This window comes from Cervus canadensis, chromosome 33 (genome assembly GCF_019320065.1).
Source record: "Cervus canadensis isolate Bull #8, Minnesota chromosome 33, ASM1932006v1, whole genome shotgun sequence".
NCBI classification, from domain to species: Eukaryota; Metazoa; Chordata; class Mammalia; order Artiodactyla; family Cervidae; genus Cervus; species Cervus canadensis.
Window position 1 is genome coordinate 12006534 of NC_057418.1, and position 22506 is coordinate 12029039.

Sequence of the window (22506 nt, forward strand, 5' to 3'; positions counted from 1 at the left end):
ACCCACCCTAGTGGGAGACTGGAGATTATTTCTCAGCAGAGGCTAACACGGAAGGTTTACAGTTGAGAGCCTACCAGAAGAAGAGGCATTAAGTAAAGAGCTGCCATCAGAATGCTCAGAGCCCTGCCTTTCTTCCACACAGTCTCTGCAAAGCTGAGAGCCAAGTGATACCCTCCAGCTATGAGATGAAAAGAGTTTTCTCTGGAGAATCTGACCAGTCTAGTATCTGCCTGCCAGTGCAGGAGTCTCAGGTTCGATCCCCGAGTCAGAGATCCCTTGGAGAAGGAAATGGGCAACCCACTCCAGTATGCCTGCCTGGGAAATCCCATGGACAGAGGAGTCTGGCAGGCTAAGTCCATGGGGTCACAAAAGAGTTGGATATGACTTAGCGACTGAGCGTGCATGCATAATGACCTAAAGTTACTGTCAGCAGGGACTCTCTCACAAAATCTGCCCACTTAGTTAACTCTGTCTAAACTCTCAGACCCTCCAATCCGCCTTTATGTTCCCCCAGACGCAAATGAATAGACATTATAATACTACCCAGACACCTTAGGGGGGAAAAAAAATCACTAAAATACAAAGGAGACCAAAATAGAATTGGGGGGGGGGGAACCAACTTGATAGAAACATATTAAATGTGAATAAAATTTTTTACAATCATTAATATTCTCAAAGAGATAACAGGAGACAATATAATAATGCAACTAAGAGCAGGAGGGCATATAAAAGAGCACTCAGAACAACAACAAAGAAGAGCTCTTGGAATTAAAAATCTGAAAGCAGAAACGAAAGGTTCAACAGAAGACCTGGAAGAGAAAGAACACAAAATAGTTCAGGAAGTAAAACCACAGGACAATGAGATGGAAAAACTCATTCTCAATGAGTAGAGAAAAGATAAAGCTTGAGGATTAGCCCAGATCTCACATCAGAAAATATAAAAAGAGAGCAAATTAAGAATTTATTCAAAACCTTTTATCAGAACTAAAGCAAATGGTTTTCTAGATTCAAAAAACTCATCAAGTACACAACAATATTAATTAAAACAAAAACAAACATAGCCTAAAGGACATCACTGTGAAATTTCAGAACATTAGGATGTAAGAGCTGACCCTAATATCTTTTAAAGAAGGAAAGAAGAGTCCTGAACCTCCTTCTCAATTTTCTTGTTGCTTTTTGGGCTCCAAAATCACTGCAGATGGTGACTGCTGTCACGAAATTAAAAGACACTTACTCCTTGGAAAGAAAGTTATGACCAACCTAGACAGCATACCAAAAAGCAGAGACATTATATTGCCAACAAAGGTCTGTCTGGTCAAGACTATGGTTTTTCCAGTAGGCATGTATGGATGTGAGAGTTGGACTATAAAGAAAGCTGAGCATAGAAGAATTGATGCTTTTGAACTGTAGTGTTGGAGAAGACTCTTGAGAGTCCCTTGGACTGCAAGGAGATCCAACCAGTCCATCCTAAAGGAAATCCGTCCTGAGTGTTCACTGGAAGCACTGATGTTGAAGCTGAAACTCCAATACTTTGGCCACCTGATGCAAAGAGTTGACTCATTTGAAAAGACCCTGATGCTGGGAAAGATTGAAGGCGGGAGGAGAAGGGGACGACAGAGGATGAGATGGTTGGATGACATCTCTGACTCAATGGACACAAGTTTGGATAAACTCCGGGAGCCGGTGATGGACAGGGAGGCCTCGCGTGCTGCAGTCCATGGGATCACAAAGAGTTGGACACGACTGAGCAACTGAACTGAACTGAAGTCGTGTCTGGACTGTAGCCCACCAGGCTCCTCTGTCCATGGGATTTTCCAGGCAAGAATACTGGAAAGGGTTGCCACTTCCTTCTCCAGGGGATCTTCCCAACCCAGGGATCGAGCCCCTGTCCCCTGCATTGACAGGTGGATTCTTTATCACTGAGCCACCAGTGAAGCTCCACCTTCTCAACACCAACGTGAAAACTAAAAGCTAAGAAAACTTAAAGGGCAATGTCTTCAGAGTAGAAAAAGCAAACGATTTTTAACGTAAGAGTCCTATTTCAGCAAAACTACCAATCAAATGAAAGGGCTGACGTGCACAGAACTTTGCCTATAACACAGTCTTTCTAAGGAAGACACCGAGGCCAAGCTCCACCCAAATGAAGGAGTTAACGAAGGTGTTAGGAGACAAACCTAAGTCAGGGGACAGCAGGATCTCTGGGATGACAGCGAAGGTCAGAGGGACAGCGGCACAGCAGTCATCGAGGAGGGTCAACCTAGGTCAGAGCAGATCAGAGAGCTGCGGAGGAACTTCAAAGACAGACGGAATTCAGAGAATTCTTTGGGTGAAAAGAAGACACTGCTAGGACAGAATCTGAAGTTGAGATAACAACAAACACACCAAAAAACCCTCTAACTCAGGGAAAACAGAAGGTGTATAGTAAATGAAAAATAATCATGTTTGCTGATGTGGCTCTGCTCTGAATAGTGTCTGTAATAATATGGCAAACGCCAAATGCTAAATTAAGAACCACAAGACAAGTGTGTAGGGAGGATGTGGGGATGGGAGGTATACGTGTGTGGTGGGGGCTGGATGGAGGGAAGGAAAAGAGCTAAACCTTCATCTGAAGAGGTCAATAGATCTTAATAACACCTAAAACTAAAAAATCATGAAATCACAAAACCAGCATGATTATGCAAGTAAACTTCTTAAAAATCAGTTTAAAAAACGTGAATGGCTACCCATGTCCATGGTTTTTCACAATCCCCACTGCTCATTTCCATGACCATAAAGCCAGCTCATCATCAAAGGAAATGTACCCAACATGAAATCAATCACCATAAATCTGCTACAGCCATAGAGAAAAGTCAAAGCAATTAGTTTAACAGTCCCTTAGAAATTACTGGGTTTTTCAGTAGTTATATACAGATGTGAGAGTTGGACCATAAAGAAGGCTGAGCACCAAAGAATTGATGCTTTCAAACTGTGGTGCTGAAGAAGACTCTTGAGAGTCCCCTGGACTGCAAGGAGATCAAAGCAGTCAATCCTAAAGGAAATCAACCCTGAATATTCATGTGAAGGACTGTTGGTGAAGCTCAAATACTTTGGCCACCTAATGGGAAGAGCCAACTCACTGGGAAAGACCCTGATGCTAGGAGACTGAGGGCAAAAGGAGGAGGCGGCGGCAGAGGATGAGATGGTTGGATAGCATCACTGACTCAATGGACATGAATTTGACCAAACTCTGGGAGAGAGGGGAGGAGAGAGGAGCCTGGCATACTACAGGCCACGGGGTCACAAAGAGTCAGACACAGCTTAGTGACTCAGTAGGAACAACAACAAAGCAGTTACTTCCTTGAAGGCTAAGGACAGTACATTACCTTTCAAGGTACTGCTATTTAGCCAATAAAGAATTTTATCACTGCCTCCACCTCATGATTTTCTTTCCCCTTCACAGTTATTCAACTGACCACCCAACAGTAAGATTTAAAAAGGAAAGCATTTAATTATTATCTCTGACTGAGGAAAATTAAAACCCACAGTATGTTAACAGGGTACTTCAGCTTTGTCTAGATCTACAAGGCCACTTGAAAGGTAACGTGTTCTATTTCTCATATTAAATGGTTACAGAAAAAACATGTGAACAAAAGCGGTATCTCTGATGGCTCAGCAGGTGAAGAACCCACCTGCAATATAGGAGACTCAGGTTTGATCCTTAAGTGGGGACAATCCCCTGGAGGATGAAATGGCTACCCACTCCAGTATTCTTGCCTGAAAAAATGCTATGGACAGAGGAGCCTGGCAGGCTACAGTCCATGGGGTTGCAAAGTAGTTGGACATGGACATGACAGAGCACCCATGCACAAGCAATCAAGTAATTGAGAATCCTTTCCAATTCTTCCTGAAACAGATATTCACTATGGCTCAACTTAGAGTACTACATTATGACTCTCAAAACATGATATATATTCATTTTCAAGGACTTAATAAAGCAAAAATATTTCTAGATTATTCCATTTACCTCTTCTCCATTAGCCTAAATAATCAAGAAAAAAAAAAACAACACTGAATATGCCACTTTGAATTTCATCATCAAAACTGTACATTTCCTAATTACGACAAATGTTAAATTTTTTCTATTTATATATTTTCAACAAGAAGCTTGCAAAGTGATTGATTTCCCAGGGGAGAAAATATTTCATTAGAAAAAAAAGATTATTGTTATTTGATCTTACCCCACTAGTATAAACAGACATTTACGTAGCAAAGGTTTAAGTGGCTAGAATAATTTCTCAGACTCAGCATTTTTTACCTTTTCTTCTCTTTCTCCCTCCATTTTTATAGCTACAAAGGAAACTGTCAAGATTCACTTCTAGCTGCAGAGATGAGCAACATATAACACAATTGCTGCATAGTTCTAAAAGCTCTTCATTGGGTTTTTTTTTTTTTTTCAAAGTTCAAGTTAAAAAACAGAAGTTCATTTTCACTTTGGAAATCAAACTTGAAAGAAAAATGTGACCTCCCAGAACTTAGTTCCTTCCAAAGAACTCCCTCAAGGACATAAATTGTTAAGACATGGCCACTTGGGGAAAACATTTTCAAGTCTTGTTTGACAGGCAAAGTTACATGGGACTTGACAGGAGTAATTTTTTTAACAAGCTCAAGTCTGTCTTTTCTTTACATGTTCAACATGATTTAAAAACATGTACTTTACCAAAAGCTTGTTGGATTCTATAAACATCTCAGATCCTTTTCCAGAGAATGCTGAGTAGAAGTGGAAAGCATCTTTAATGCTTTACATATTGTTTATTTAACACACACACACACCATATTACAACAGTAATCAAATGTAAATGCATGCTCATATAAAACAGAGGTAAGTAAAAGCAAAACTACATATAATTATTATAATAAGGGGGCTTTTAAAACTGATAAAACTGCTGACCCTTATCCATTTAAACTCTCCTAGAAAAAAAACAAAGAGGCACCATAAGCAGCCGTCTATTATAAACACTCAGATTGAAACGCTCTGCATATAGTTGCCAATTGCCGCACGTGACCCTGCAGGCTTCATTTTCTCCGACCCAGACTGGACTTCTCAGGGGTAATATGTGCCCCCAGCCGAGACTCTGCTAATAAGCAGAAGACCTAAAATGTGCCCCATCCCATCACCTGCACATCCTAGAAACCACCCTGTTCCCTGCCTCCAAAACTCTGCACCCACACATCATACTACCACGAAATCATAGTCTATCCTCCCCTCTCCTAAAAAAGGTCTCTGGAGGCCTAACTCAGATCATCCATGCTATAGATGAAGCCGGTCACACAGCTGAAGTGAAAGGGTTGGGAAGACAAAGACTGTGATCTTATATCCTGGTTGTCATTTATAATTCTCTTTCCCACAGCAAATTCTCATGTGATCATTAGACCCTGTGGCACTGCTGGTCTGGGGATCTATCTTTCAGGTTGAGCAGGCTTACATTACATTGCCCTGTGCCTGGCCATGCTTTGGAAACATGGTTTATAAGAGGAAATGCATTACAAGTTCACAATAACATACAAATTCACTTTTGTAACTTGACAGGTTTCTAAATTTGAGATTATGTGTGTTATAAAATCAACTCATTGGAACTCAACAAACCAAAACCCCTAACTAATGTGATTTTATCTGGTCCCAGTCGGAAAAAAGGATTCCCCTGGTGGCTCAGGCGGTAAAGAATCTTCCTGCAATGCTGGAGACTCGCGTTTGATCCCTGGGTTAGGAAGATTCCCTGAAGAAAAACCCACTGCAGTATTCTTGCCTGGAGAGTCCCATGAACAGAGAAGCCTGGTGGGCTACAGTCCCTGGGGTTGCAAAAGAGTCAGACATGACACTTTTACCTCACAGTTTGAAAAGAGGAAAAACATCAAAATGTAATCAAAACACCATTTTTAGAGAACATACTGAATACAGTTAATCCAATATTCTAGATTTTCAGAACTGAATTATCATGGTATCTACAACAGCAATCCTGAAGTCCCACAACTACCCCAATTACCAAACCTAACTATTACCCATCTAGAAAACTCAATTAACCAGAACACAAGCACACTCATTGCATGCATGCTAAGTCGCTTCAGCCATGTCTGACTCTTTGCAACGCCATGGGCCGTAGCCCACCAAGCTCCTCTGTCCACAGACAGACAAGAATATTGGAGTGGGTTGCCATTTCCTACTCCAGAGGATCTTCCTGATTCGGGAATCCAACTTGCATCTCTAATATCTCCTGCATTGGCAGGCAGATTCTTTACCACTAGTGCCACCTGGGAAAACCACAGACTATAAGAATCCAATCAAATAATTAAGTCCCACCCTTTATACCAACATTTAAGCCCAATCCTTTATTCCAAAGTCTTAACTTTATTTACATTCCAATTTAAAAATATGCTAAGAAAAAGTAAGAAGTTTACAAAAAAAATTGTAAGGGCCAGTCCCAAGTACCTATCAGATAGCTAATATTTCTTGTTCATTATGGGCTATATATCACTATACATCTCATTTTATCCACACAACAACCATTAACACAATGCCCATTTTACCAAGGAAAAAACATAAGCGCAGAGAGGTTAAGTAATTTATTCAAGGTCACACAGCCTCTTTTTACTCTGCTTTGCAGCCATTATCAAACTGCTTCAATTATCTTTGACCTCTCCAAACTACAGTGGATTATACAGTACTAACAGCTAATTTACGGATAACTTCCATAAATAAGAAAATAATCAATGGAAAAGCTGAATTATATTGGGTAAAGCAAAATAGGATTCCACCGCCAGCAACAGAACACCAAGCACGTGATACATTCATGCTTATATAGTTTTCTCATGTTTATTCAAACGTATACATCCCATCCACAAGTAAAATCCCTATGTCTGCCTCAAGTTTTCCTAGTTACGTTTTTTCGTTAGGAGCCACTCACCAGAATATCAAAATGGGGCTTTATGTAATCAGTATTTAGAAAGAATAATCCTCTCCCTTCAGATTTTGTTTAGAAAGTCCATCCCTACCCTGTGATTGTGGCGAGTCACCTCCCCCCTCTCTAGATGCTGTTTAAAGTTCCTGGGAAAAGGGAAATCAGAGGGGCTGCCCTTAGCCTGAGGAACAAGCCCAGGGGGCAGGTTACTAATCTCCAAACAGGCCAGCTGGCGAGCCTGCCTCTAAGGCGCAGACTGGCAGGATTCGGAGATTCTTAAGGCAAGGCTCTCAGTGTGTGGTAATGAAGCGTGTGTTCAAAAACCCAAACTGCTCCAGACCAGAGGCAGGAGCTCAACCCTCTGGGAATCAAGCTTCTGCAGCCCCAGTCACGGCCAAGCACAGGCTACAGGTCTCTAGGTATATTCACTCCTCTGGCCCCAGGCCAGCTGATAACAGGTCCTCAAAGAGATTCAGAATCACCTGGAGGGCTCTTCACAGCAGATCGCTGAGCCCATCCACAGGGACCCTGATTTGGCAGACCTGGGGTGGGGCCAAGATTTTACATTTCCCTGCAAGTTCACAGGCGACGCTGATGCTGCTGGCCAAGGAATCATCCTGAGAACTGTTGATGAATGCAGTTCATGGTTAGGGTCCCAATTCTCACAGCTGCTGCCACCAGCAACCACTTATGTGGTTAAAGGTATTTTCCATTAATAGAGCTAAAGGTGCTAGAGAGTGGAGTATCATCCAGTTAGTCTCATCACTGCTTCTCCTCCTCCATCACTAACAAGTAAACTGGGCAATTTCCTTGGGGCATAAGCTTGAGATAGTATATTACAGTGTTACAGTATTTAAATACAGCAAGCAGGGGGAAAGAAGGAAAGGGAAGAAGAGAAAATGCCCCCTTAAAACACACCACTAAATAAAAATAAGCCTGAAATTGAATTTGTTCCTATATTATCTCTCTTCTGACACTGATCATGAATGTCTGGCAAAAGAAGAGAGACCAGAAGATGGGAACCATTAACAAAAAGACTTTGTATTTAGAGACTAGATTACCTTTCATCAGTACAGCTCAAAGAACCACACAAACTTTATTAATTCTCTTCAGATTCACAAAAACACTGTCACATGGGCTGCTAATTCACCTCCATGGGTCACGCCACTGGGCTAGTGGCACAGTGATTAAAAAATAACCTGAATAAAGCAGAAAATACCTATTACACCCTAGCCAAATTCAGAAATTTTTCAATATTAAAATGAACAAAAGTTCACAAAACTTAAGGCTATTCACATAAAATGTTTAAACACAGAACTAACCATTACCATATTTTGTCTCAACAACTTACCAGTTTTGTGCCTCTGGGCGAATTACCTCTCTGTGCCACTCAGTAAAATGGAGGTGGAGGTGGTGACATGTCATTCTTACACAGTTATTCTGAGTACTGATGAAACCAGACCGTAATAATTATCCTACAAACGTACGCTACAAAAGTTATTCAGTCGATGTTAACGTAATTTTTAAGTGGACTTTGCAATTTCCAAGTAATAGATTTAAATTACTAAATGTAATGGAATGTGAAATGTACTAATGGCACTCAGGCATTTTTCTCACTCATTTCACACCTTCATCCGCTGCCACCATTATCATGGGTGTATTTGCCCTGTCCCCCTATTTTTCCATAGACTATTAATGTTTCAGCAAAACCATCCAACATTTAGAGTAAAAGAAACAAGGTTAATCTTCACCTTTCCACAAAACAAGAACCAAGGTTGCAGCAAGAGCTATGTGACAGACCTCTGTTTTTAAATTCTGGTGAGCCAAATCTAAACAGACCCCACATGCTGCCAAGACCAGGCAGCCGCCAAGGCGAGAAATCCTGAGACAGATGTCTCATCTCCATGCTGGTGAATGGGGAAGGGGGATGTTTATTTGTTTTTTAAGGGGAAAAGAGAAATAACTTCAGAGGAAAAACAGCAACATAATATTTATTAGTATGATAGGAAACACTACTCAATTAAAGAACCGATCAAGAGGGAAGGAGACAACTATCTTTCGATTCAACAATCTGTTTGTGGTAAAGATTCAGAGAACCGTCGTTGTGGGCAAACAATCTTAGGTATAAAATATGATGAATTTTTCCAGCAGATGAGGTTAAGAGCAAAGACTTAACAATCCACTGGACTAACGGATAGAACTCCAACACATCCTCTCCTAAATACTACTCCTGAGGGCAACTGGCAAGTTCACAAATACTAAACACAGAGAAGAAATCCTAGGAAGCAAGAGGAGAAAAAAAAATTCTCTCTGCTTGGTAACTCTGTGAACACACAGGCCCCGGAAAGCCAAAGTCAAGTGAGAGATTGTCAGAGAGACGCAAGGCTTCTCCTATTTAAAACAGCCTCTGGGTGTCGACGGCTTGGAGGAAGTTCTCACATAGCTAGGTTTTGAAAGACCAGGACAAAAAATTATATAGAGACAATGATACCACTGTTCTCTTAAAAATGCTATCTAGTGCTATACTGATAGATAGATAGATAGATAGGATCTTCCTGACCCAAGGATTGAGTCTGGGTCTCTCGGATTTGGGGCAGATTCTTTACCATCTGAGCCCCAGATAGATCAATACATATTAGCAAAAAAGGAAGAGGGGGGACACAGACACACTCCAGGTTGTGACAGTTTCTTCTTTATATCCTCTGCACTTTACAAGTTTGAAATTTATGATGAATATACACTAATCTCATAATCAGAGCTATCTGATGACATACTTTGCAAGGTTGAAAGCTTTTCAACGTACTTTTATTTATACAAAACTACACTGGCAGGCTGTGTAATTCAATGATTAAGTTTCTGAGTCTACCCTCAAGAATAACGCTTAAGTTCATCATTTCTATACTAATTCAGTACCAATCTTTGGTCTTAAGCATACTGACAACCAGGAAAATACCCACATTTGCTTCACCAATGTCTGTGAGTGTTACTCTACTCTGTACTCTGCACTCAAGGTAGTTATAACCAACCCAGTGAAGTTGAAATACCAAGCAGACCTCCAGATCACATGCATTTATTTAGCTAATGAAGTCACTCTCTCAGAGTAAAATGTTCCACACTGAAATTCAAATGCAGCCCTGTATCAGTAATAGTCTCCTCCCACGTCAGGAAGTAATTCGCGTTCTGCATGCAGGATATCCAGATAAAAGGCAGAAAAAGGCCACTTGTAAACAAACTTAACTTACACTGTGTTCTTACAAACATTTAACAGAAGTACCTCCTCCCTTTTTCGTTCTCAATACAGGAAAAGCTTACTCATCTCTTGGGAGGCTCATATTTTAAATGGATCTAAATCAAAGCACTGACGATAAAAAAACATTTAAGAAGGTGCTTAAATTAACAATCCATTTCAAGGTTAATTAATCTCATTTTCCCCTAATCAATTGCATTCTCTGACGCTCCCCCCCCCCCAAAAAAAGCTAATTTTGGTTTCAGAAATAAGAAACTGGTTTAAAATACATACAGAAAAATAATGAAAGTAATCACTCTGATCATATATACAAATAAAAGGTAATGAGGAAATTAAAGGATAAAGAAGATAATCCAGAAATTACATATATAGCAAATGGAGGGAAAAGAATATTTTTAAGCTTGCATGGAGAAATTCTGGAAGAATACTGAGAAACTAATAAAAGCAGTTATTCTAGTGGGGAGAGGGGAGGACAAGGTAGATGGGGGATAGAAGCAGGAGTGAGCCTTCCCAAGGCATAACTTTTGCGTATTTTTTTCAATAATGTAAGTGGATAGCCTGTTCAATAAACTAAGTGAAAAACTATGCTAAGATTATTCGGACTGCTCACGATTTTCCACCAACCACAGCCCTCATATAATGCAGATGTACAGAATCCCAGCTATGGAGTCAGGCTGCCTGGAGTTCCCTGAGATACCACCAGCTGAACATCCTGAGAGCTGCAAGGAGGCACCGGTATCCACGCGGTGGTTACAGGAGCCAGACCATCAGCAGGGAAGTAGCAGAGCACCTCCACAGTGCTCCTCAGATGCGAACAGAGCCAGGCAGAAATTAGTTATGCACAGCAGAGCCCCCTGGAGAAGGAAATGGCAACCCACTCCAGTACTCTTGCCTGGAAAATCCCATGGACGGAGGAGCCTGGTAGATTATAGTCCCTGGGTTCGCAAAGAGACGGACACGACTAAGTGACTTAACCCAACCCAGCAGAGCCCCCGCTTAACTCCATCTCCTTTTCTACTCATCTGAGTGCTAAGTCCTCAAAACATTTTTATCGGACGTCTAACACAGCCACGTAAAAGCCCCCCGCTATATTTTACCATGTGTTGCTGCCATGTTAACCAGTCAGTTACTACACAGTCCTTCACACACTATTTTCCCAGCTTTTAGTCAGAAGGGGTAGAAAGTAGACGAAAGAACAAAGGGATTTCCCTGTAGGAATAACCTCAAACAGTTGTCTGTTCTTCCCAAGCAAGACATCGTTTTTCTTTGGGGGGAGGGGGGATAATGTCTTGTGAAACAAATCAGAAGAATAAAGGAAAATAGAACACTAATGGAAGAAAATTTCCATCATCTCATGGTGGAGTGAAAAAAATCTTATTCCAGAAGGGTTTATATTTGTGTTTTAGAATATAATTTTTAGACGAAGCAAGCTAAAAACACCTAAAATCAGTATTTTACATGCATAGGAGTGCCACTGTCCTTCAAACTTACGGGCAGGTTTTCTAAGTTAGATACCAATTTAAATTGATAATTTGGAAGTCAGAACAGATTTTCCTTCTAGGCATAATGTTATCAATAATGGTTAATTCCATCTGTAATATTTACTTGAGTATCAGGTCATTCACACAAAGTGGTAAAGTACCTGAATAAGGACCCTGTTTCCTTTGTACCCCTTGCAACTCAGCACTAACAGAATAACCCCAAGCACACCTCATGAATGGAGGACTATCCCACCGTCTTCAATGGACCAGATTCCTAACCCACAGCACAGGCTGGTGTTTCCAAAACTCTGGTTAATCAGAATCACCTGGGGGTACTTGTCAGCCAGGCGTGTTCCTGGCCTCACCCCAGACTTGCTGACTCAGAGTCTCCAGAATCTCTGGGAATCTGTTTTTAAACAGGGCCCTGGTGCATCTGATGACTCAGAATATGTGGGAAACACCAGATGAATGAAAGAGTGCTAACAACTGTTCTGCACCCAAAGGTGCTCAGGGAACGCTGAGATCTGAGCAGAGCCCCTCAAGCTCTGAATGGGGACATGAAATCAGGAAGAAGCAGGTTCAGGCTCTGACAGCTCCCTGGGCAACTGAGATAAAGGAGATGTTCTTAGAGCTTCCCATGTGGTGCAGTGGTAAAGAATCTGCCTGCCAAAGCAGGAGACACAAGAGACGTGGGTTTGATCCCTGCGTGGAGAAGATCCTCCGGAGAAGGAAATGGCAAACCACCCCAGTATTCATGGACAGAGGAACCTGACAGGCTACAGACTGTGGGGTCACAAAGAGTCAGAAATGACTGAGCTCCTGAGCCAGCACACTTAGAGCTAAGAACCAGTGGGAGCTCAGTTGGGTCTGCAGTTCCTACAAAGAGAAGGGAGGAAATGGAGGTGCACAGAGCCCCCAAACATTTGCACAAAGGCTCCAGGAGAAGGGCTCACTTCCCCCATCCCCAACCCTCTCCCACCCTCAGCCCTACAAGCGAAACCCCTGTAAGGCAGAAAGAAACCACCACCCTTCACACATTCCTGTCAGGAACTACATGTACTTTAAGACCCTGGGCAGAACTCTCTGGTTTTCACATGGGAAGTAGCTGTGCATTTATCTCTGACCCAAGCTTTATCTTCGCAGTTTCAGTGAACAGCCACCTGAGGCGGTACATGGACATCCACGTACAGCCAGATGCTAACTCGGCCTTCACGATCATCAAAACCACAGCAAAGGTTGAACACACAATCGCTGTGTGCCAGGCACTGTGCTAAGTACTTCAGAGGCATGTCTCCAATTTCTTGGCTATTTGATAATAGTTTGAGAGGTTTAAAAATGAAGAGAAGGAAAAGGGAGAAGGCCAAAAGACTTAAGGCTCCCCTCGACCTCCGATAATTGACACTTTTTTGCCATATCCTCTTGGGGTCAGTTTCCCTCATCTGAGTACAGAATGTCACGATTTGAGGAGAGACAGTACCATGGAATGGTTAGGACAGGTTCTGGACACAAGTCTGCCTGGGTTCAAATCCCAGCTCTGTCACTTATTAGCTGTGAATGTGGACAAGCTATTTGTGCCTTAGCTGCATCGTCTCAAACAACAGTATCAGCATCATGAAGCTGCTGTACATAGTAAGGTGTCTGGCCTACAACAAGTGCTCTGACATCAGCTGTCCTCATTCCCAGGCAACACAAATCACCAAAAAGACAGCCCAGTGCCAGAAACTGGAATTGTGCTGCTGCCTAGATATCAATATCTCTTTTCTGTCGTTGCTAGAGAGATGCTAAACACTCTGACAGAAATATTTAATTCAGAATGGAAGGGACTGAGGCTGGGACCTCCAGGACCTTTTCCCAGAAGAGCCTTCCTTCAGAAACAGAAGTTCCATATCTTTTGCTACATTTGTCTGACGTGCTACTAAGGCACGCTTAGAATCGCAGACCACAAATGTAACATGTGAAAGCAAGATGGCCATTGGCACCATCCTGCTGATTTTGAGCTTTAAACCTTATAAAATTAATTCACTCCAGGATATAAACCAATTTGAGGAGAAACAGAGCTAAATAAATAAGTTAGTAGGTGCCTAGTTAGGTGCAAGTCATTTTATTTTACACTTAAACTGTGATTTTTAAAATACATTAAAATGATAGCATGATTTTTCTGTTTCTAAATTTTCTTTCAAAATATTAAGACTCTCAAAGATTGCTCTCTCACTATGTAAGTTTTCTCATTCGTTAGTCTCAACCCTAATACATACAGATGAAATTTTAATATTGGCTCTTCCTCTTATACAGAGGAAAAACTAGGTAATTACTAAATAAATCATTTCAACCTAAACCAAGTAATTATAGCTTCAATACCCAGATGTCAAAGAGTAGATTGATGTTTTGGCTTAAACAATATATGCTCATAATATTTTTTCAAAAATAACTCTCTTTTTTAGAAATCTAACATATGGCAAATGCATTTAAACAATTCTCTTTCCAAAATGACATTAACACTTTACAAAGATGAAGAGGAAGCTATGAATGGACTGTGGGCAGGATATACACAAATTTGAAACAAGTATCTGCCTGATCTGTTTGGAAAATGACTAACCCCTCAAGACGTGACGCTCCATGCACTCCATGTGGGTAAAATGTGAGTTGAAAGAGTCTGTATGGTCATAAAGAATTTACTTCAGAACAAATGTTAAGAATCAGAGAGAGAATATTGATCAAAGTTGCATTTACAAAATCATCTGAGATACTACTGTTATCAAAAGTTGGCTTAAAACTCAACATTCAGAAAGCTAAGATCATGGCATCTGGTCCCATCACTTCATGGCAAATAGGTAGGGAAACAATGGAAACAGTGACAGACTTTATTTTGGGGGGGGCTCCAAAATTACTGCAGATTGTAACTACAACCATGAAATTAAAAGACGCTCCTTGGAAGAAACATTATGACCAACCTAGACAGCATATTAAAAAACAGAGACATTACTTTGCCAACAAAAGTCTGTCTAGTCAAAGCTATGGTTTTTCCAGTAGTCATGTCTGGATGTGAGAGTTGGACTATAAAGACCGTTGAGCACCGAAGAATTGATGCTTTTGAACTGTAGTGTTGGAGAAGTCTCTTGAGAGTCCCTTGAACTGCAAGGAGATCCAACCAGTCCATCCTAAAAGGTATCAGTCCTGAATATTCATTGGAAGGACTGATGTTGAAGCTGAAACTCCAATACTTTGGCCACCTGATGCAAAGAACTGACTCATTTGAAAAGACCCTGATGCTGGGAAAGATTGAGGACGGGAGGAGAAGGGGACGACAGAGGATGAGATGGTTGGATGGCATCACCGACTCAATGGACATGAGTTTGAGTAAACTCCAGGAGTTGGTGATGGACAGGGAGGCCTGGTGTACTGCAGTCCACGGGGTCGCAAAGAGTGGGACATGATGGAGCGACTGAACCGAACCCCTCATTAGAATCACAAAATGCCAAAACTGGAAAGGCCCATAGGGGTTATTTTAGTCAATGTCTCTATTTTACAAACAAGGAAAGGAGGTTATGAATAAATTGCTCCAATATGCATTAGAAAATGGCAGAGGTGAAGTCGGACTCAAGTCTCAGGATTCTGAATCCAATGAGCTTCCCCGTCTATTTTAACAGTCCTCCCAGTGCTCTAAGAACACAGGGGTACTTGTTAAAATACTGGAGACTCTGGCTCAACAGGCTTTGGAAGGGTCTGGGAATTAGTAACTTTAATGAGAGCTCCAGGCAGTTCTTAAGGTCTGGCTAGTATGGGAAACACTGCTTCATCTCATGCAGTCTCCTTAACCTGAGGTACAATCTGGTCACTCAGCTGTCAGTTTCTATTAATACATTTAGGGACCGTCCAGGGATTAGAGGTGGGTGGAGACCTCATTTCCACACCAACATCCTCCCTAGTATGTGGTATGTTTCAATGAAAGCAAGTCTAATGCCAATTTCACCAGAAATAACAAACATTTATCAGCAGGCATGCAGGCACAAAAACAATCACACAACCTACTCTTAAAAGTGCAGTCAAATCTCTACTCTGTCTTCTGAACTGACAAGCGCCCTGCATGAAAGGTTCATTCTGAGGAAGAAGCAAAGATGTTCTGACTTCGGGACTAGTCAACCCTCTGGTTGGGTCAGGGGAACAGTCATTATGAGGTAGGACAACATGCATCACCCAGAAAGTATTAGGCTACAGTGTCTGCCTAATACAGACACTACAAACTCAAACCTGTTTATGTAAAATAGTACTCATACAATCTTTCTGCTGGCTAGCTATCTTGACCACCACTTATCTCACCTATAAAAACTGTATACATTCTACCAAGGCTGTCACATGCGGGTGCACACGCTGAGAACCACACCTACCCCATGGAAGCAGTTAACAAATACTAATGTATGAATGATGCGCCCTAGAGTTGTGCAACACAGCAAACCTCCCTGAACTTAGAACACTTCTAGAATCTTCTGAGGGGAAGAACAATCTACTTTTCTGGAACTGTAAGGGGAAAAAAGTCAACAAATCATCTTTTATCCTACCCCGTTTCAACAATTACATTTTGTATTCACCCAGGAAGCACTGTTAAGGTGAAGTTTGGGACTAAAATCAGAAGACTGGTTTGTCTGTCTATATATACTTCTTACTAATTCCAGAATTTCCATTTCTTTGTCTGTAAAACAGACACTACAACCTGGCCCTCCTACCTCACCAGATTTTGAATCAAATAATGGATGTGAAAAACATTCTTTCAATTATAAAAGTGCTACATAGTGTAATGTTACTATTAATTATAAAAAGAAACAAATCACACAGGGTTTAAAAATAAAACAGGGCTGTGAGGTTGAGTGTATACTGATTTCTGCAAAGAAAAGTCTGTTCTGATAGTTCACAGAGCCAAGATGCAACCACCCACATTTCTGGCCACTGTCACTATTTTCAATGGGAACTTATTTTGTCAGCAAAATTAATGACATTTGACTTCCAAGGGAAGAAGTTTTCAGGTGGTGAAGCTCATAACCTTAAAGAGGTAGAGAGTTAACTTTTTCATTTGCTTTTAGAGTAATTGTCTCATTCTGCAGACTTGCAGCAGTCAGTATACCAGTCCCTCCCAAAGGTTTTGTAATGATTCTTGCTGACGCTGAGCTAAATATTAGTTCAGTTCAAATGTCGACTGAGGTAGTGCATTCCAGACACTGTTTTAAACTTTAAAACACAAAGATACAGCCACCCTTGACCCTAGGAGCTTGCTATCTAGCAGAGGGGAGCAGAAATGAATAGATTTCAGCCCATACTGGTAAATGTGGGGACGGAGGTACAAAAGAGATGTCCAGACTGGATACCATGGGAGCTCTCTTCCCAACCTGGTAGTGTCGGAGGAAGCATTAGGAGAGTCTTTAAGGATGAGTAGGAGAAAAAGTCAAGTGTGTTATCCCCAATCATGACAAAAAATTATTTTGGACGATTACCTATGAGGTTGTGGGGAGTGGCAAACTTGACTAGATACTTCTCAGAATCACTGAGGCAGGGGGCTGGCCCACAGGACTAAAAGGCTGCTTCTGTACTGAAAAGATAAACAGTTCAGGCTCACACCTCTGATACCTAGAGACCCATCAGGCAGTGAAACATACACACAGCACTGTTACACTCTGCCTTCTGATCAACTGTTAGTTGTTACTTGCTCCTTGGGAGACTCCTTACAAAGTTTATCTGAAAGAAGGATGAAATTAACAGTCTTCATTATCCTTGGGGCTGTTTATGAAATGTATCTAAGCTGTTCCCCATTCCCACCTGACCTTAAAAGGGATGGGATATATGCAATGGGTCAGCAGGTGAGACAATCAGAAGGTCTGGGCTCGCCTGCCTGCGCCATTAAGCCCACCACCTAACCTGGCATTAATCACTTCGACTCTCTTGGATTCAATTTCCTCCCATGTTAAGTGTTAATGAAAGAGATGACCTTTCCAGTCGGTTCCAAGTCTAAATGTCTGTGCCTCCGTTCGAATGGAACATGTTATCCTCTACACCTGACTAAAAAGGGACCAAAATGACTTCAAAAAAAAAAAAGATGAGCCAGGTTTTCCGGGGTGAAATCAAAGATTCAAAGAAACTTGTGAAAAGTTTTAAAAAGAGTTATTTTCACTAATTAGGATGACCTTAGTTAACTCAGGGAATTGGGGGGGATTTGGCTGCAACGTTAGCTATTGGTGCATATCTATGAAAAGAGAGAAGAGTGATACATTTAAATGTAAAACAAAACTGTCAAAAGAAGGAGTTCTGAACCTTCAGGGAGTCTTTTCTAGTTTTTCAATTCCCACAATAGATCAGTTCACCTAGTAATCAGATCTGCCTCATCACAGCATTCCTCAAGGGTGAAATTCTCCTTCACCTACACACAGACACTACACCGGAAAGGTATAGAAGCAACTCATGATTACGGGATGACCAGGACATTCTACTAAGACAGTATATCCTAATTCATGAGGTCATTATTCACTTAAGTAGATATATTCTACTTATGTCTAACAATTTTGAGACTACTCTGATTTTTCTTCTTCTCTGACTTTTTTTTTAGAGGGTAGGGTAGGGATACAGGGAACTCTCCCTGGGTGGGAACAGCCCACAACTTATAAGGATGTGTTGACAGCAATATCAAAGAGATGAACTGTAAAATATAAAACCATTACATGGTAACTTCACAACTTGGAGAAAGATGTATGACAACAAGCAGTTTCACTGGTATTAAAGTGCTAAAAACGAACTCTTCCTGTTGTGAGGTGGTAAAATATAGTTAAGCTTCTCTAGGAAGGAGAAAAAAATTAAAACCAGCTATTCAAGATTGCATATGAAGTGGTTCGAAGAGACACAGTATTTCATCCTGAGCTGCTGAAATCTAGGCCGTGTGTTACACCTCCCCTCCCACCCTACAACCCATCTCCACTTTACTCTTCACGCTCAGGATTATGATCAAGTCCACCCATCGAAAGGGGAAAAACCACACAAACATCACGCTGAAAGTGTCTCTACTTTGGGCCAGCAGGAAATTCCAGTTACTTCATTCACTGGAGCTAGTTAAGCTACTGAACTGAAATGCTTGCATGAGGAGATCACTACCTCGGGACAGATACTTGATTTTCAGGATTGGAGGAGGTCAGACAAGGACGATTGGGATTTTGAGTCTCAGTACAAAGTCAAGGACCCCTGAATTAAAAAGAACTGGTCGGCGAAGCGGCTAGGGGTTGGCAAGAAAAAGCACCAAAAGAGAAAACCCTGAACTAAAAGCATACTTTTATTTTTAAGTCAGAGCACCAGTCAGAGAAGTGACCAGCAGCCCCAACACTCGCTGAGAACCTTGGAGATTTTCGCAAACGGATCCTCCTGAAGTCTCGAGGGCTGGAATCATCATAAATCCATACTCATCCAGTACCCCGGCTCCTCCAACAGGCTACCTTCCTCTGACCCTTTTCCCACGACCTTGGCTCCTCCTCTGCCGACAGCGCCCCGGGGGCTCCTCTCAGCCTCCTACACAGAGAGAAGGACCGGACAGACGGACAGCCCAAAGCCATCAGGGCGCCCACTCAATTGAGGCGGCCAGCAACCTTCGGAACCCGAGAGCGCCACGCGCGCCCGCCACCTGCACGGCCACCGGGTCTCGGATCGCGCCATCCCCACCCGGGAGCCCGACCCTCGCGCGGGCCGCGGACTGCGAGGCTCCGCGCGGACGCCCGAGAGCCGGCCGGGAGCCGCCAGGGGGCGGGAGGGAGCAGCCGGCCGGGCGCCTCCCCGCCTAGTTCCCCTCCCCCGAGCCTGCCTCCACTCACGGATTTTCACTCGGCGGTGGTCGAGGCGCGCGGTGGCGGCGTGCAGGGCGTCGAGGCGGCTGTGCAGCGCGGCGGTGCGGCGGCCCAGGGCGGCCGCCTGGCCCTCGAGCTCGCCGAAGATGTCCCCGGCGCAGCGCGACAGGTCGGCGAGCTGCGCCAGCAGGCAGACCAGGGCGTGCGAGCTGACCTGCTCCAGCGAGCGGAAGAGCGGCGCGCCCGCCGCCCCGGCCGCCTCGGGCCGGCGCAGCCGCGCGGGCTCCACGGTCCTCTGGTGGAAGGGCATGGCCGGGGGGAGCGGCGCGGGAGCGCGGCGCTCAGTCCGGCCCCCGTCTGCGCGGGGCGCGAGTCCGCATCCAACACAAAGAAAAGTCCGGGCGGCGGCGGGGCGCCGAGGGCCGGCGGGTCTCCTGCCCGCCGGGGAGCAGCGAGGCGAGCGGGCGGGACGGACCGACGGGCGGGCGGCGAAGAGGGGAGCGGCGGCCGCCCGGGGAGCCGCGGGGAAGGGCTCCGGAGGGTCCGAGCGGCGGCCGCCTGGCGCCCGGCGGCGACCTTCCAGCCGCCGGGGCTCCCGGGCCGCGCGGCCAGAGGAAGTTCGAGGAGCAGCTCCCGGGCTGGGGGCGCGGCGGCGAGTTGGAGACGCGAGTCCCGCTGAAGTTTGCAGGGAGGCAGGAAAGAGCCGGCGACTCCTTCCCTCCCTCCCGATTGGAGAGGGAGGAGGAAGCGGGGGAAGTGCCGCCGACACCGGGCGAGAGGGAGGGGAGGCGAGAGAAAGGAAAGGGGGAGGAGAAAAGGGCCGGCCCGGGGAACCACCTGCGGCTCCAGCGGCCGCCGCGCCCGGCGCCCGCGGGGAGATGATGGCCCCGCGCCTGGGCGCACCCTAATCGGCCGGGCACGGTCGCCGGGTCCCGGGTCTCCGATGTCGCTGCCACACTTCCCGCCGGAGCCTCCTGGCGGCTGGACAGAGCCCTGGACCGCCCCCGGCCCAGTGCGGGGAGGGGCGGGGCGCCGCGGGGGCGGAGGCGGCAAGCCCAGCGGCGGCCGCTCACCTGCGCGGCTGCCCGCGGGGACACCCGGGGCCTCCGTGGGTCCCCGGGAGTTCTCCAGTCCCCCCCTCTGGGAAGCGGCCGAGGCTTCCGGGCTGCTGTGGTGGATCTGAATGAGCACATCGTTAGATCGTCCAGTGGCTCGTGGTTTTGTAAGACAAGGAGTGCGCGCCTCCTAACTAGGGGGACGAGGAGGACTCTAAGGACTTCTTTTTGGAGGGGGCTTCAAGTGTTTGTTGGCAAGATGGCTCCTCCGGTGCCTCCCTCCCCTCCTTCTGGAAAGATCCAGGCGTGTGTGTGTGTGTGTGTGTTTGTGTGTGTGTGTGTGTGTGTTGGGAAAGTGGGGAGCACAAGAGGGTAGGGAGCGGATCAGATGTGTGTGTGTGTGTGTTGGGAAAGTGGGGAGCACAAGAGGGTAGGGAGCGGATCAGATGTGTGTGTGTGTGTGTGTTGGGAAAGTGGGGAGCACAAGAGGGTAGGGAGCGGATCAGAACCTAGAACCCTTAATTATGTACCTGGAAGACGTTTAGTTAAATGCCATTGAGGTCATGGTCATAGAACACCCCACTAACTCAAACCTTCTGGTTAGAAGCATTTGAGGAGTCCAATACCCCGAAGCTAAAATCCCACTGGCCTCATCGCGATGTTTGCTCAGCGAAGGAATCTCGGTTCTTTGGTTTCTGCCCCCCAAGTGACCCGAACTGCTGTGCTGTTGGGCTGTAGTTTGGGAATCAGTCTCCAGAGCGGTGCTGATTGTACTACAAAGTGGCTCCCCTTTCTCTGAGAGACAGGAGTGCAAGCCCAACAGGCCTGAGAGAGCCCCTCAGATGAAAGTTAGTGGACAGAAACGGGTTTTGGTCTTTTTCCCTTGTTGTACAGCTGATCATTTTTCACAATAGGGACGAATAACAATCTCATAATCACCCACTCTGACGACCTTTGAGATGTTCTGAGGCCCAAAGGAACTGCTGCTGTCCCTGGGGGAAAAAATGCTTTGAAATTTATGAAGCACTGTATAATCATCCGTTACAGTATAAAAGTGTGCGATTGCCTCAAGAAGTATTTGCTGAGCGCCTTTGTGTGAAGCACGGGCTAGAAGTAAAAGTACAGTCAGCAAAGCTGACTCCTTCCCACCCATGAGGGTGCTCCCAGTGCAAGGGACCAGAAATAACATGCTGAATTCACAAACCTACAATTCACATGTTTAAGGTATACAATTCAGTGGGTTTTTTTTTTTCATATGTTCACAGTGTTAGAATATGAAGATATTGGAATATTCATAGAGAAAACATGAAAAGATGCTCCAAAACTAAATAGATGAAGCAATATTATTAAAACATTTTTCCCTTAAATAAATGCTTGAAAACCAGGTCTAGCTCAAGATGCCACTGAGAACCATGATACTGCCCGCCTCAGTGGGCCATCCCCACCCCCTTGCTGCCGACAGAACTCGCCTTGTGTACTGGTATGTCCAGCCTCTGAAATAAGTCATAATCTTTCTGTCCCATCCTGGTCTGACAGTTAGTGGTCAGGTGTGACCCAACTATAAGCCAACAAATTTTAAGGGGGAGTGGGAGGCTTCAAGAAATATTCACCTCCTTGATGAGATGAGAAAGAAAAGAAGGTTCTCTCATTCTCCCCTCTCTGGTCAAACCCTGCCTCCTGCCTTTGGATGTACTCAGATCACGATGGAAAGTCTGAGACAGTGGCAGGATCTTGAGGCCATGAGAGACAGCCCTGGAGAATGAAAGCCATCATGCAAATGCTGCACTTACCCCATGAGGATGACCCTGTATGCACTTAAGTGCTTCCCAGGTGGTACTAGTGGTAAAGAACCCACCTACCAATGCAGGAGACATAAGAGACACAGGTTTGACCCCTGGGTTGGGAAGATCCCCTGGAGAAGGACTTGGCAATCCACTCCAGCATTTGTGCCTGGAGAGTCCCATGGACAGAGGAGCCTGGCAG

General features: G+C 44.4%; 1 protein-coding gene across 1 annotated transcript in view; it reads right to left on the bottom strand.

Moving 5' to 3' along the window:
- LOC122433835 (basic proline-rich protein-like) overlaps nt 1-22506 on the bottom strand; it is a 78091-nt gene that overhangs the window by 50504 nt on the left and 5081 nt on the right. The window contains exon 2 of the mRNA XM_043456796.1: nt 19496-20713. Within this exon, the coding sequence (XP_043312731.1) occupies nt 19502-20713 (1212 nt within the window). The 3' untranslated portion in view covers nt 19496-19501. The remainder of the gene's footprint in view (nt 1-19495; nt 20714-22506) is intronic.